This window comes from Bos mutus, chromosome 13 (genome assembly GCF_027580195.1).
Source record: "Bos mutus isolate GX-2022 chromosome 13, NWIPB_WYAK_1.1, whole genome shotgun sequence".
Classification (NCBI taxonomy): domain Eukaryota; kingdom Metazoa; phylum Chordata; class Mammalia; order Artiodactyla; family Bovidae; genus Bos; species Bos mutus.
The window spans coordinates 819652-835815 of record NC_091629.1 but is presented as its reverse complement, the minus strand read 5'-3'; the positions used below and the strand labels follow the sequence as shown (position 1 = coordinate 835815).

Sequence of the window (16164 nt, the reverse complement as noted above, 5' to 3'; positions counted from 1 at the left end):
CTATGTTCAATACTTAACACTTTCAAGATGTTATCTGAAAATCAAAACTTACATCATCAAATTCACCTAAACAAATTAATCTTTTAAGCAATTAAAATTTAACATTGGTTCTTCAGAAAATATGAAGTATGATTAACAAGTATGCTGCAGAAACACAAAATTTAACAGTATGCCACTAATCAATTTTTAGTATTTTGTTAGTCATATACCCCAGACATACAAGTTGGTTTTCAAAAACAGGTTAGAGACTCAGTACCTTTAACCTTTCACAATGATTTGATTCAAGATTATCTTGAAAAAGCCTGCATCTTCCCTACAGTGAATTCTCAATTTACTATGCAAGCACTCTTTATTTAGTCATTTAACAAATATCACTGGAGCAACCCACTTAATCAAGGCCAGGCCACTCTGAGGAGCAGAGGACACAAGTATTCTTCCACTTTGCAACAATTCACTAATAAACCGCCCACAGTTATTAACAGAAATGTAAAATTAATGAAAAATTTTCAATTGTACAGTCGAGTAAAAAGTTTACTATATTAGCTTAGATGGTTGAAATGTCTACAGCTGGACTCAATTTTTCTACAACTAAATATGTAGTAGTGTAAGACATGAAATTTATAAACCTTATTACAAATACAATTTCAAAAAGTCAATTATAAACTGTAAATTAAGTCACTTTCAAAAGTAATATATAAAAGTATTTTTATTCCTTGTTTTGAGTTTTCTTCTGAACAGAGAAGAAAATGAGTTAGATGGATTTTTTTTGTGTTGTCATATTCTGAAAAGTTATAGAAAATGAAGTTTTCATGAAGAAAAACCCTTGCCTACACTTACTTATCTCTGTTTATTTGGCACATTTCTAAACTTTCCCATCTTCCCCCATTCTCATCAACAGGAACTTTTGTTTCAATGCTACAATATTTAAAATATTAACATTTTCTATTTTTAGGAATATCAGGTCCCATTTACAAATACAAGATAGATCAATATAAAAAACAATTACAATTCATTACATTCAATCCTTTTTTCCCCAACATCTGGCCTAGTCGGATCTAAACTGAGAATTTTTCACTCATTTTCTTATTATTTAAATACACACTAGACAATATCATTTTACAAACAGATTAGTAAAATGCCAAGACAGTTAATCATAATAATCCAGGCTAAACAGTATTCCTCTAATAACACTGTCATTAAAGAACAATTTTTCTCTTCAAATATTTATCAGACTTTCCTTTCATTAAGCTTTATGAATTTTTTTTAAATTAAAGCAAAAACCCAAGCATTTAAAAATATTCAAGCCATGAAAAATGACTTACATTACTTCAAATGAGCTTGGTAGAACTTTTAATTAGAAGTCACATCATTTTTCAAGTTAAAAAAGCCATTAAAATTAAATGATTTGAATAAATAATACTCAAAAGCAGGGTACTCTAAAATGTTCTACAATTATTAGGAGAAATATTAATAAAAACTTTAAAAAAGTTTATTTAGAAGCAAATTATGTTTTTTGGGATATAAGTTCCAAGGAATTTCAAAACCTCTAATGACAACTAAGATTCAAAATTATTTCAGTGCTTAAAAAAAAATTGAAAAATATCTCAAAATACCATAATGTGGAACTTTACTTCTCTAATAATTTGGCATTCTGATCATTTGAAGAAAACACATCCAGTTTAGGTTATACAATATTCACTAAAGATTTATGACATACAAGCTGTACCAAGGTAGTGCCTATTTTATCAAGATAGAAAGTGAACACTTTTCCCCATATCAACCTCACTTTGAAACTTTTGCCTGGACTTTGCAGTCAATTAAATGACTGAATTCTATGAGGTGTCCCAATGCGTGCATTCAATTTCTATCCAGTCCTCGCACGCGCGCGTGAGTGTATGCACATGCATGCACACAATCACATCTCTCTGCAACTCCATGGACCGTAGCCTGCCCAGCTCCTCTGTCCACAGAATTTTCCAGGCAAGAATACTGAAGTGGGTTGCCATTTCCTTCTCCAGGGGATCTTCCCAAGCCAGGGATGGAACCCACATCTCTTGCGTCTCCTGCATTGGCAGAGGGATTCTCTTCCAGTCCTCCTGCAACCAGTTAAAACTCTGAAGCTTCGGAGATACTCCTCGCTCTCCTCAAAACCTCAATTCCATGATTAAACTTTTAATAGTACTAATTTACTTAACTACTTAACTCATACATGTTTAGGTTACTATCTAATAAGAACAGTCCTAGAGAGCAGGCGGCTTAGATTTTGGTTGATTTTCTAATAGAACCTTACACTGTACAGTCAGAAAGCAGTATAGGACAACAACGAAAAGGCATTAGAAGAGATCCGTTATATACAAACCATACATAGTCATATGCATTTTCCTTGACCATTTATTTAAAATATATTTCCTTAATATCTAATTCCACAGCATGTAGTAAGACTACAGACTTCAAGCAGAGAACGAAGCCATCGCAGGTGCCTGAAAATTCAAAATTCCTCGTCATTTAGAAGTTCTAATGAAATTTAAATGAAACAATTTCTAATGAATGTACTATATAAGACAGTTCTTGTAAGTTCATGAAGTCCACAGGAAAAGTTTTTCAGTTGGATTAAATTTTAGAAGGCCTGTATGAGGGATTTACACATACACAGCACATATGACCAGAGTACATGTTCTGTACATCAGTGCAAATCTCACCAAAATTTCTTATGTGAATTCCAATTCCATGGGAATATAACACTAAGCAAAATCAAGCTGAAAATATGGTTCATCGTGTATCATTTTAATTACAATCTCTTCAGAAGCACATCTATTATAGAAAGTTGCACTTAAAACTATTCTTTTGAGGCTGTCATAAATCAGAGGTCAGCAAACTTTCTGCAAAGGGACAAATAATAATTTTAAGCTTTGCAGACCATATGGTCTTTGCTGCAAACACTCAAGTCTGATGGCATAGCACAAAAGCAGTGCAGACAATATGTAAACAAATGAGTATGACTATGTTCCAATAAAACTTTATTTATGGACACTGAAATTTGAACATCATGTAATTACTAATCTGGCCTGAAAGCCATAGTTTGCCAATCCTTGTCGTAACTGGAGATAACCAAGTACCACTGTTAAATATATTATAAACAAGTTCATTCCCTCTCCTGGTTCCATTGCATGATAGGGAGGAACTGGTACTATTTTAAAGATATGAAAAGCAAGCAATGAATACAAAATTAATTCCAAGTCTTATTCGCTGTAAAAAAAAAAAAAAGAAGGTAGACGTCTTGCACCTAAAATATGAGATATCACTATTGGGGAGCACCTCTAGGGTACATCAATCCTTGATTTCTGGAGTGTTTTTTATATTATATTTAACAGTAATTTAATATTATAAATCTGACTATCTCAAATAGTCCATTCTGGAATCAAGCAATATATCTCATAAGGAAAGCCACATATGCCTCAAAAAATTTTACTGAGACATGCATTTTTTTCCATTTTTAAAATTTTTATTGTTATTGCCTGGCCTTCATGCTACTATTTTGTACAGTGTTTATTCTGTTGCTTTATAATGTTTTTAAAAATGAATTTTAAAAAATAAGCTATGAAAGTTTAAGAAGTTTAACATACACATTTTGAGAATCATAAAAAGGCACAAAGAGATATTCTCATTTGAAAAACCTTCTGAAGAATTGAGCAGGCAATATACTATTAACAGTGAACTAACATTGATTCTTACAATGTGCCAGATACTGTTATTAAACGCCTTTACACACATACATTCACATATGCATCATTCACATGCACCTCAGAGACACAGTGCTGCTGTCATCCCACTTTACAGAAGAGAAAGCCAAAGCACAGAGATGTGAGGTAACTTGCCCAAAGTTACAGAGTAAATGACAAATCTAAAACTTGAATCCAAGCAGTCTGGCTCCAAAGTTCATTCTCTTAACTCCTGGATTACAATGCCTCTCAAATTATCCACTTGATATCATATATTGAATTAGGATGTCTCTCAAATGCATATATCAAAGGCAAGGTCTTCCCAAACCAAGGTGCTGGTTTTATATTCTCTTTTGGGTCCTTCTTTCATTTGGATTTGACTTTAGAAGTTCTGAGTAGCTAATGGGTTTATTAGATACCTTAAACAAAATGCAGTTGAAGATGAGTACTATGGAAGATGTGAAAAATAAAGAATGAAGAGATAGGAAAGAAACTGATTCTGTCATTTGCTATCAAAGTCACACTGGGCAAGGTCTTTAATAACTAAATCTGAACTATCACCTTCAAAATACAGGTATTTCTTTCAAGGGTACTGTGAGGATCAACTGAGATCATATACCTGATGCACTATATCAAAGTAAAACAGTATTTTCATGAGAAAAAAAAAAAAGCCAGTGTCCACTGTAACAAAGTCAAGAACTTAAAATTTGAAGTATTAGTTTAATCTTCTATCAGCCAAATTAAAAGAGAAAAAAAAATCTTGAATACAGAAAATCTATTTTAGCTTTGTCCTTAACCACTCATGTAAAATAACAAAGAACACATGGCCGAATCTTGACAAAATAACCATGAAGCAGACCCATGAAAACCACTAGGTTTCACTTTTCATCTTCTTTACTACTCTGTCAAATTCTCACGAGAACTTGAATTTTCTTGTGGTTTCATTTTAGACTCTGGTTATGAATGTTGAACAATCTTACATGAAGAGAGTAGAGCAATAGTTAAGCATAACTGTCCCCAGAGATTTATTAATCAGCTAATATCAAAGGCACTGACTCAGAATTGGAAAATATCTAGGAGGTAACAATTTTGAAGTTGGTTATGAATGTTGTATAATCTTATATGAAGAGCATAGAGCAACTATTAAGCATAACTGTACCCAGTGATTAATCAACTATATCAACGTCACTGACTCAATCAGAAAATATCTAGGAGGTAACAATTTTGAAACACTTATAAAATTGCTAAAGTCTCTGTAAATATAACGCACAGTGATATATAACATTTTAATAGTGCTTAATACTTGCTGTTCAGTCGCTAAGTCATGCCCGACTCTTTGCGACCCCCTGGACTTCATTTAATAAACAATCTTCCTGTAAAGGCAAGGTACAACTTAACCGGAAAGAATATGAAAGGTAAAAGCAACACCACTGAATGTCAGGTTAATGTGTTTTCAGGTTTCAACACTGTTAAAGTAATGCCTCATGAATTTGCATTAATAAAAGAAACCTCTCTGGTTACATTAACATGGGAAAAAGCCTACATTCTACCTACATTTTTTTCCTTCCCAAACTTTAAATCAAATCATTTACTGCTGTTGAACTGAGCATGCAATCATGAAGGTCATAATTCACAGGTACTGAAAAGAGAAATGTGCCCTCATTCCTACCAATAAAGGAGAAAAAAAAAGAAATTAAGACACTTCAGAATTATTGAAGTATTCTGACTTAATATCTGAATTCATGATTTCACTATACTGTAAGAAATTAACTGTTACATAATTAAGTTACATCTAATAAAATTAAATCATTTATTCAACCAATTTTTATTAAATGCCAAAAAAATACTAGGTTATATTATCTCAATGAGAATAAAATCTCAAAGTACAAAGCATTTTGTGTATAAAGTAATAGCACTGAAAATAATAAAAAATAACACTTGGCAAGAAGTAAAACTATTAATTCTAGACTGGAAAATACTATTAGATGATATTTTAAATGTGCAAATATTAATTTTAACTCTTCAGATCAATTACTTAACCAAAATGCATTTAAAAATAAGATTTTGTACTTAACAAGTACAAAAAGCTTATAAATTCACATTTACTAGAATTCACCCAACCCCAGGATCAATTTCATTGCTGACCAGCAACTGTAAATCCTCAGGGGCTTGTAACTAATACATATCAGCATAGCTAACAGCAGAAAAGAACAGCTGAGACTCAACAGGTCTCATTCAGTTATGCCTTCACTCATCCATTACAGTGTTTTTAAGAAAACATGAGAGATTTTATTACTCTATTTTTTTAATTGGTTAAATAGATTTTTAAGTATAGACTTCAATGAGTACAGACTAACACTTCACAACCCCTAAGCACCATGCCATCTCCCAAGTTAACCAGAATGCCCAAGAGCATTTACAATCCATAGATTGAAAACACAGGGTATTTCACTTTTTTTAAAACCATCATTAAAGACAGTGAATAAAGGCTTAAAGTAGTTTAACTACATGAGTCTTAAATACTCACTAGCTTGGCACCTACATTTCTAGCATTATCATGCCTAAGAGAAACCTTACTGAGAAAAATGACCATCTGTGATTTATTCCTATGATAAGAGAAAAACTTAAAAACATCTACTGGATAATGACTGGCAGAAACAAACTTCTGGAAACTGGACATTTTATAACATACCCTTTTAGAAGTAAGGAGACTAACATTAGGCCAAGTAGGGACTCTGCATTAATCCAATTCCTCGTGTCTTTCCTCAGTCAGGCACTTCAATCCTCACTTACAAAGGTTCTTCAAATTGAAGCTATCCTAAGGCATGAGTGACTTACTAAGCCATATGCCAATTGTTTTCTACACTGTGATTAAGATTTTCACATCCCCCAAATAATTACATATAATTGGACAGTTCCTGTGATAAAATAACTGCTCCCAGGGTAAGGTCAATTTACATTTAGTAAATAGCCTCCTCTAATAACCAACCATAGGTCAATAGCTCTGTATTAACATGAGTAAGTTTCTAGGAAAAGGCCACGAAGCTGTGGTCTCAACACTGTATCCTGGTTCAAAATTTTCTTCTGTGACTTTCATCATGAACAAAAACAGGTCTGCTTATCTAATCTAAATGTGACCAGTGGATAAGTATAATTAACAATATATACATCATTGAGAATTCCCTGGCAGGCCAGCGGTTAGGACTCAGTGCTTTCAATGCCATGGGCCACTATTTCAATCTCTGGTCAGAGAACTAAGATGCCAGAAGCCATGTGGCATGGGAAAAAAAAAAAAAAAAATCACACACACACACACACCATCAATTATCATTAGGCTAACATAATATGCCAAAAGTACCTAAAGTTTAAGAGTTAAGTCTGTATCAGGAATAAAAAATTATGTCTCCAGTTCAAAGTGAAGAACTGACTCAGTAGCATGCCATTTGAGAAATGTCTTTAGGTATAACAAAAAGTCAAAAGACTGCAGCTATAAAAACTGTAGGCCATAGGCAGATAAGAAGGCATCAAAAACAAACATCCAAAGTGACTGAAAATCAGGCAGCAAATTGAGAGAACCAGAGATACTCAGCCTGGAGAAGATCAAAGGGAAACACCTTGGCAGTCTGCAAATATTTTGAGACATCATGGTGTAAAAGAAGAGACATGTCCCATGCCAATCAATGCTTCTCAAACTGTCGTAAAGGAATAATTTTCTTTCCAATCACTGCACAGCTATAAAATATAATGACAATATCATGGCAATGAAAAATTGCTATCAAAATGTCTAATGAAATGTCTCAGTTTCTCTACTTAATTCACTGGCAACAGGTAAACAGTTCATGGAACCCCACTCTGAGTAGCTTTATTCTGTCTATACCAGAAAAAATGAGTAAATCAAAGGGAACCATTTTATGAGCAGTTAAATTTCAGCCCAAATTCCCAGCAAACAGGCTAGGAATAGGTGTGTCCAACAGTGCAATGGCTCAGGGCACTAAGCTCAAGAAGTTTTCAGAATAATTTATGTCAGATAATCTGTAAAATGGATTTCATTTTGCATTGGAAGGATGACTAGATTAAATCATTATAGACTCTGCCCTAAAAGCTTCTGTGAGGCCAATCAAAAACACAAAATGTAGAAAGGATACATGTATATGTATGGCTGAGTCTCTTTGCTGTCCACCTGAAACTATCAAAACACTGTTAATCGGCTGTACTCCAACACAAAATACAAAGTTTAATTAAAAAAAAAAAACCTTAGAAAGTAGCCAAAAAAAAAAATCAAAGCATACTTTCAAAATCACCTGGGACGTTATTAGGTAAAACATATGTGAAAAGGAAAAAGACTGTAAAAATGACTATGTAAATTGTAACTAAGAAAGCTAATACATGTGAAAATTATTAATAGAGGACCACTACTTTATTAACCCATTACTGGCTACAGAAGTACATTCTGAAGTTGCCTCTTTAAAGTTTAAAACAGTCCTCGCTATTCAAAAGCAAAAAATGAGGATTGTTTTAAGAAACATTAAGGAGCACCACTGCCATCTTAAATTCTCACCTGAGTGAGCTTCGGCCACCACAGATTTATCCATATAGCCTCTGCTGTGATCTTATCCCTTACCTAAGTGAACAACTGGCATACACTATTGCAGTCTTTTGTGGCTAAGTTAAGCACCTTCTAGAAGTAACTACATAAACCAGTCCTCCCCAACTACAGGCTTGTAAGAGTAAGTGTTCTCCCCACACAGGAACTTTAAAATAGGTGCAAAGTATTCAGCCAAAGGCTACCGCTTGTGACTTCTTTCTGTACACCTTCAGCCCGGCCCCAAATACACACCTCCATACTTACCTAATATCCACCAGCTACATCAACTTCTAGCCTTTTGATGCCTTCTAGGAGAAGGCAATGGCAACCCACTCCAGTGTTCTTGCCTGGAGAATCCCAGGACGGGGGAGCCTGGTGGGCTGCCGTCTATGGGGTCGCACAGAGTCGGACACGACTGAAGTGACTTAGCAGCAGCAGGTGCAGATGATACAGAGTAGTCTACAGGATCTTGTAACAATCAAGGGTGGCCTAAATCAGGGATCTTCACCACAGGCTTTAGAATTTTGAAAGGATGTCCCCAGGAGAAAGACTCCTGTAAATGCACTTTACATATTTGCATTTAAAGAATTTTTTCACAGCTACTTTGGTATACTGTTTTCCAAATTTCTGATCTAAAATATCACTAATGAATGACTTATTCTCTTGAAAAGAGCGAGTATCAATGGTGACATCAATAAAACTAAAATACAAAAGTAAACCTGCTATAGAAAAGAAACAGTGAAACACACACAAAAATAATAGCAGATAAGTTAAAGTGATAGAAAAAGAAAACTTATCCCTCAACATTAAGATTTTTAAATCACAGTAAAAATCCACAATGTAAAAATCATCATATACTTGCCAAATTTCTATTAAATCAGAAACAAAATCTATCAAAGACTCACATTTAAACATGAGTACTTAGACTGTTATCACCCTGTGAAATTTTCCTGGAATGTTAAGAAATCACCTGTAATAAACCCTTTTCCACAAGTTCTTTCAGTGGCGTGAAGACTTTACATTTTTTAAAGTATGACCTCCAAAATAAATTTTCAATTCTGAGAAACGTTTGAAAATCACCTGTTTTGTCTCTCAGTATTCTGTAGCTCCCTGTGGTCCCTTTTCAGATGTTTGGTCAAAGACGTAAAGTATTCTTTTAAAAGATTCTGGAAAGGTTGCTGTTTCTCTGGACTAATTATCTCACTAGGAGGAAAACTCAAATTAAACTTCTCTGCAGCACTCTTTACTTTCCTTGGTACAAGTCCAGCAATATCATCTCCACAATGTCGACAAAAACTAATCACCACAGAAACATGAGTATGGGATTCCCGATCAGCATTAATAATATTTTTTAGCTGTTCATAGATTAAGGAAAGACCTTCCTTGTCAGTGAAAATCCCAACTATTGTCAATTCTGCAATGAAACGCAAATCAGTTCTTAACTTGGTAATGTTAGGTGTTTTCTCTTCTTTCCTGGCTTCAAAATGTTTTTTCCAAACCTGAAGAAGTGATGGGGCAAAGTCGGCATAGCGCTGGTGAAAGAGCGAGCATAAGTGCACAGCACAATTCACGTCAGATATTTTTAGCTTTGCTTCCACAATAGAAGCGACAGCCTCTGCAATGTATTTGCTTAAATTTAGGCCATTAAAATCATGGGACAAGGAGTCTCTCTGTTGTTCTGTAATAGTTTTTAGTTTCTTGACAAAAGCGGTATTTTTCTTCAAACTTGAGTCTAGTCGGCTAAAGAAATTTTCCTCTGGTCGGTTGTCTGGAGCATTTTGGTTTTTGCTACGAAGTTCTTTCCTCAACTGATGTCGTTCCCAAGCTTCCTGATGAAGCTGAAGGGATTCCTCTTTCTCTCTATATAAAAAACAAACAAGTAAGTAAGATACCTTGTATATTTTGAAGCATAACTGATGAATCCCATAAGAGTGAAAGCCAATGAAAAATTAGAAAAGCAAAAAAAAAAAGAAAAATTTGAAAAGCAACAGAATCCAAGAGGAACAAAAAATGCAAAAGGCCCTTTCATCACTTTAAAGACACCTGATTAATGACCAGATAATGAGAACTCATTCTACTGATAACACCAAAAGTGGCAGAGTGGAGCAATTTTTAATAACTAGATTAAAAATCATTCTGGCAACTGGCAAGCTAAATGAATATAACTTTTTACTTGTCAATTGTAACCCAATAAAGCTGAAAAAAATAAATGGATAAAACAGGATTCTTAATACAAAAAAACAAAGTAATATGTTTGGGAAAATATAAAACCTAAACCAAATAAAAGCACTGGGGAAACAGGGAAAAAATTCCACAAAAAAATAAAGAACAAAATTACAAAAGAATATATTAAAATGCTTTGAGTTAGGTACCATTTTCCATACTTTAGCATTAAATAAACCGTTCTTAATAAAAGTACCTTTCTTAATAAAAGTTTAGGCCTTAAAATTCAAGTATAATTAAAAGCTCATTTAGGAACCAGAAAAACTATAGGATAAAAGCACTTTAATAAAAGGTTAGCAGACTCAGTTTATCCTGAGACGATTTAAAATCAAATCTGCTTATGTTTCCACTAGAAAGATGGGACATGTTTAAACTGCAGAAGTAGTAAAATAACTCAGGCAGGAGTGGGAGAATGAGGACAATCTGAGGTTTCTGAGACACCAAAATATATAACTTTAAAATATAAATTTTTAACAAAACAGATTTTCATCTTTCTAAGATAACCATCCCTGAGTTACTCTATAACTCTACAATTTTTCCACTAATAGCTACAATATGCTAACAAAGAGTTACATCTATCACTGAGAACAGGGACATGAATCCCTTGAAGCCTCCCAGCCACACAAAAACAAAATCAGCAGTGAGAGTGCTCGTTAAGAGAGTATAACTCATTACTGCCATGCATTCAACAACTCAATTATCATCTTTATTAAAAATACTTTAATATATAATGAATATATACACACACAATGAAAACATTTATACTTACCTATTTATATATTTACAGGTGAATAATATGATGCTTTAGAATACTCAAGAAAAAAAAAAGGGGTAATTGCAGATGCTGGGTAGATGGGAAGGGATACTAATTTATTCCATTCTATCTTTTACATGCTTGAATTGTTCCAAATAAAAAGTTGGCATTGTGGTTACTATTGTTTTTTTTAAGCTCTTTGTATCAGAAGGGTGAGAGAACAAAAGTTACAGTGAAATGAAATATCCTTCCAATTATTTTAAGTAAAATAGAAAATAAGCAAGAAATTCTCAAGAATCATAGTTCTGAATATTCCAAAACTATTGCTTTTCAGACCTAAGACTCCAGTTCCTCATTAAAAATAGTTACTGAAGAACTTTGGTAAGTAGGTAACCGAGCTGTTCAAGAGATTCATAAAAATTCATATTTGCAAACAGCTTTTTAAATTACATATACAAAGGGAAGAGCCCATGCACTACTGGATTAGGTCTCACGCACTGTTCATCAACTGTCATTTCTGCTACATCCTGGTAGTCTTCCTAAGAGGACTACCTCGTTTTTCACCAGTTCATTATATCACTTGCACAGATTTACAAGGTTACAAATAGATTTTCATAAAGATAAAAAAGGGAAGCATTTTGGAATTGTACTTAAAGACAATGGTTTTAAGGTCAGCCTAACCCAGGTTCAAATTCCAGCTGCTCAACTATTTACTGTGACCTTAGGCAAGTCATTTAATCTCTTGAAGCTTCATTTTATTAATTCACAAAACAATAAGCTTACTTCATTAGGACTGCCTTAAAGACAGGTACTGATACAACTGCAGAGTTTGGCATATAAGAAACTCAACAGCAGCCATTAAGAACTGAAGATTTTCGGGAATTCCCTGGCAGTCCAATAGTTAGGACTTTCACCACCAGGGCCCAGGTTCAATCCCTGGTCATGGAACTAAGATCCTGCCAGCCACACAGCATGGCCAAAAAAGAAAGATTTTCAACTTAGAAAGATTACATACTATAACATGAAAAAAAGATTTTCTAAAAAGCACAAACAGCTCAAATTGCTCCACACCTCAAAAAAATATTTATTGAAGGTTACTATTATTTAATTTCAAGAGTTAAAGCACTGAAATCATGCCTGTAGTCAGTGAAATTAACAGAACAAGTAAATTGAGATACTCTCAACTCTCAAGCAACTGCACCTTGCAAATTTTATTTCAAATAATCACTGTTTTTCCAAAACATTCCAATCTTCCTATTTCTATACATTAACAGTTAGAATAAATGTTCTTACTTCAACTGGGCAGCCTCTTCTTCCTGCTGACGTTTCACCTGTTCTTCTTGCTTCTTTCTCTCTTCTTCTTCATGTTTCTTTTTTTCTTCTTCCTCTTTTTTCTTTAATTCCTCCTCTGCCTTCACCTTTTCTTCTTCTTTTTTCTTGCGTTCCTTGTCTTCTTTTTTTCTTTTATCTTCTTCCAGTTTCTTCTTCTTATCTTCAGGGACCTTAATAACCTCCTTCTTGGCAGTAAGCTTGATCTCCTCTTTTGGTTTCTCCCTGCTGCTCACTGGCCGCCTTTCACTGCAGTCTTTTTCCTTGCTGTTTAGTGAAGATTCTTTTTCTTCCATACTTGCTGGCTTTTTACGCTCAGCTGGCATTATGTTACCCAAGACAATCTGTAAAAGAATGTCAGCACTATAATTGCAGTGACTTTTTTTTTTTAACTAATGTGACACTACTTTGTTAAGTGGAACATATTAATGCAACTTGGCAACTGTGAGAGATTAAATAAAATGCATACAAAACAAATACTATTTCAGTGATAAAATAAATCACTGATCATATCCTATATTCTATCATTATTAGTTATGCTTATGTCTAAGCACTTTCTTTCTACTTTTTAGTCAGAAAATAGTCTCTACAAGAAGTAGAGAGCACAATATAAGGAACCTCCATGTACCCATTACATTCAACCACTATCAACTTCACAGGTGATATTAAATGACATATCATTTAATCATAAATACTTCAGTACTATCTGAGAACATTTTCAACCAGTTTCACCCACCATACTTCATAACCACTAAGAAATGCTGGTGACACTACATCATACAATATTCAATTACAAGTATTTAAGTGGGACCATAAATGAGCTCTTACCTTCTACGAAGCAACTAATAAAATAGACAAGACTAATAAATTTCATCTCATTGCTCTAACTGTATCAAACACAAAAACTGCTAACTATCCCAAACTAGACTAGACCTTTCATCTCTTTATTAGTAGTCAAAATTAGTCTATAAACATAATGATTACTATAAATAATACCTAAATTAAATATTCTGTTCTATACTTGCCAATACAAGAGCCACCAGCCCAGAGTTTCCCAGCCTCAAGAGTACTGACATCGTGGGCAAGAGTTCTCTGGTGGGAGGAGGAAAGGCTACCGTGTGCACTGCACAAACTGTAAGCGAAGCATCCCTGCTTCTACACAGTAGATGCCAGTATTGCCCCAGTTTTAAAAAACAAAAATTACTCAGACATCACCAAATTTCCCCTGGGGGCAAAATCACTACCAGCTGAAAACCACCACACTAGCCACACATGGCTACTTACACTGTAAATTAATTAAACAGAATCTGAAATTCAGTTCTCCATCACTATCCATAATCCAACTGCTCAACTCCACATGCCACTAGTGGGTACAACATCAAACAGTGCAGATATAGAGCATTTTCATCATTATAGAAAGTTCTATTGAGAGCACTGGTCTATAGTACAGCCTCCATATAGTTAACTGGAATAAACTCTGGAACAAAAAATGTATTCTCCACCAAAATTCATGATTTCCTTTTCTAAAAATACGTGTCTACTTAGAGCTTAGTGTTCTCATGTCATTTCTTTTATGGACAATACTTTGTTTTAACTTCTAAATCATTTGAAAGTTGTACACAAGAAAATCAAAATACTTTTCATTTAAGAAGTACAGAATTACTTAAACTACTGAGGGTTTTTTTATTTTAAGCTAAAACACAGTACTCAAGTATTTTCAATATATGTTTTAAATTACATCAATAAAAACTATGTTAGCAAACAAAACATTTGCAGTAATAAATATTTTATAAACACAAAGCATTTATTTCAGCCCTCTAATAAAATATTACCACAGAAAGACAATCTAAGCCAACTGAAGCACTTTCAGTGATTTTTGGAGGCACATGTCATAGTCTGTATCTTATCTCAGCCACCTCTTCCTTCCCCTTTTCTGTTTTATTCTTATTCTCCTCCACCTCCATGTTCTATGCATTTTTTGGACAATGACACCCAAAGGCTTCAGATAACCCTATTTGTGGAACTTGAACAAAAAAGGGCTGTTAATCCTGTTTAAACAATCATTAAAATACATAAGAGCATAACTACTTATTTATGTGGCAAGACAGTGTTAATATTTATATTACCTGGGAAATTTAGTATCAACTTCTCACACAGTTTCAATACCCACCACTGTCCTAAACTGACTGCCCTAACGCAAGCAAACTTTCAAGAGCGAATACTAATAGCTACTAGCTACTTCTCACAAAGTAAACATTTTACATACATTATTTCATTTAATAATAAAATCTTCATGAGGTAAGTATTATTTTCCCTATTTAATAAATGAGTAAAAAGAGACCTGACCAAGTAACTTGACCAAGGCTTCTACAGCTAGTGACAGAGCTTAACCAAAGTTATTAAGAATCCTGAAGAGGATGCAGCTAGAAAACGTGACAAGAGATACTGACTACACAAATCAGAATTACATCTCTCAGAGTAGAAGGAGTCCCTGATGATGGTTAAGCAGTTTCTACATTATGTTTTAACTTTTGGCCTATTCTAGCTAAAAGATATGGGGACAGGTAATTCCTAGGTAATCAGATAAACTTACTTAGGGATATCTATAATTATATGCAAAAAAAAAAAAAGTTTTATACAGATTTTGTTCTTTCTGATGTGAAGCTGCAACAAGCAACACTTCAGCTAATACGGGAAGGAACAGTTCTCAGAATATAAAAAAGAATGGTACCAAAATTTATAATATCTCATTTATGAAGACAAAATTAGACACTAAGCTCTGTTAAAACATTAAGGAACGTACTTGGAATCTGACAAATTTATAAAGGATCATCATTTATCAGCACAACAGTCCCTCAAATTTTTGTGATTTTCCACAGTACTCATATATTAGACTTTTAAACGTCTTCTATATCAAACTGCAGAAGTCTTTCATGAATTAGATTCTGCTCTAGAGCATAGGTTCTCAACTAGACCCTCAAGTCTTGGCAGTGGTATCTTCTTTGAACCATTTCATCCTTATATTACAAACATATACCCAAAGTACACCTGGAACTAAATTTAAATGAACAAAAATATGATGAAAATTTTAAGGTTCATGTAAAGGTAGCAATGCACTATGAGAAAATAATATGAACTTTAAAGTCAGTCAGACTTATAACTTTGCAAACTCTACAACCTGCTAGCTATGGAAACAGGGCAATGTAACTTCTCTGAGTCTATTCATCAGTAAGATGGAGATACTGCCACCTCTCTTACAGACGTCTTAAACTTCTTTAAGTCTAGAAGAGAGCATGAGAGCCATTCAACAAATGCTTATTCTCTTTCACAGAGAAAACTGAAGAGTTAAGCCTAAAATAAGAATTGTTTAGAGTTAGGAGTACTAGATTTTAACTACTCCAATTCTCAATTTTTACACTGAGTGAACTGCCCAAGATTACACAACTAGCTTAATAACTGGGTTGAGACTCTGTGTCCAGTGCTCTTTCCCCCTATATAACCTAGGACTTAAAAAGTCAAGTAGGGACTTCCCTGGTGATCCAGTGGCTAAGACT

At 34.0% G+C, this 16164-nt stretch overlaps 1 protein-coding gene across 1 annotated transcript in view; it reads right to left on the bottom strand.

The window, feature by feature from the left end:
* The window catches only part of UPF2 (UPF2 regulator of nonsense mediated mRNA decay), a 95765-nt gene that overhangs the window by 77709 nt on the left and 1892 nt on the right, over positions 1–16164 (bottom strand). Inside the window, 2 exon segments of the mRNA XM_070380887.1 lie at positions 9385–10164; positions 12575–12954. Of these exon segments, the coding sequence (XP_070236988.1) occupies positions 9385–10164; positions 12575–12936 (1142 nt within the window). The 5' untranslated portion in view covers positions 12937–12954.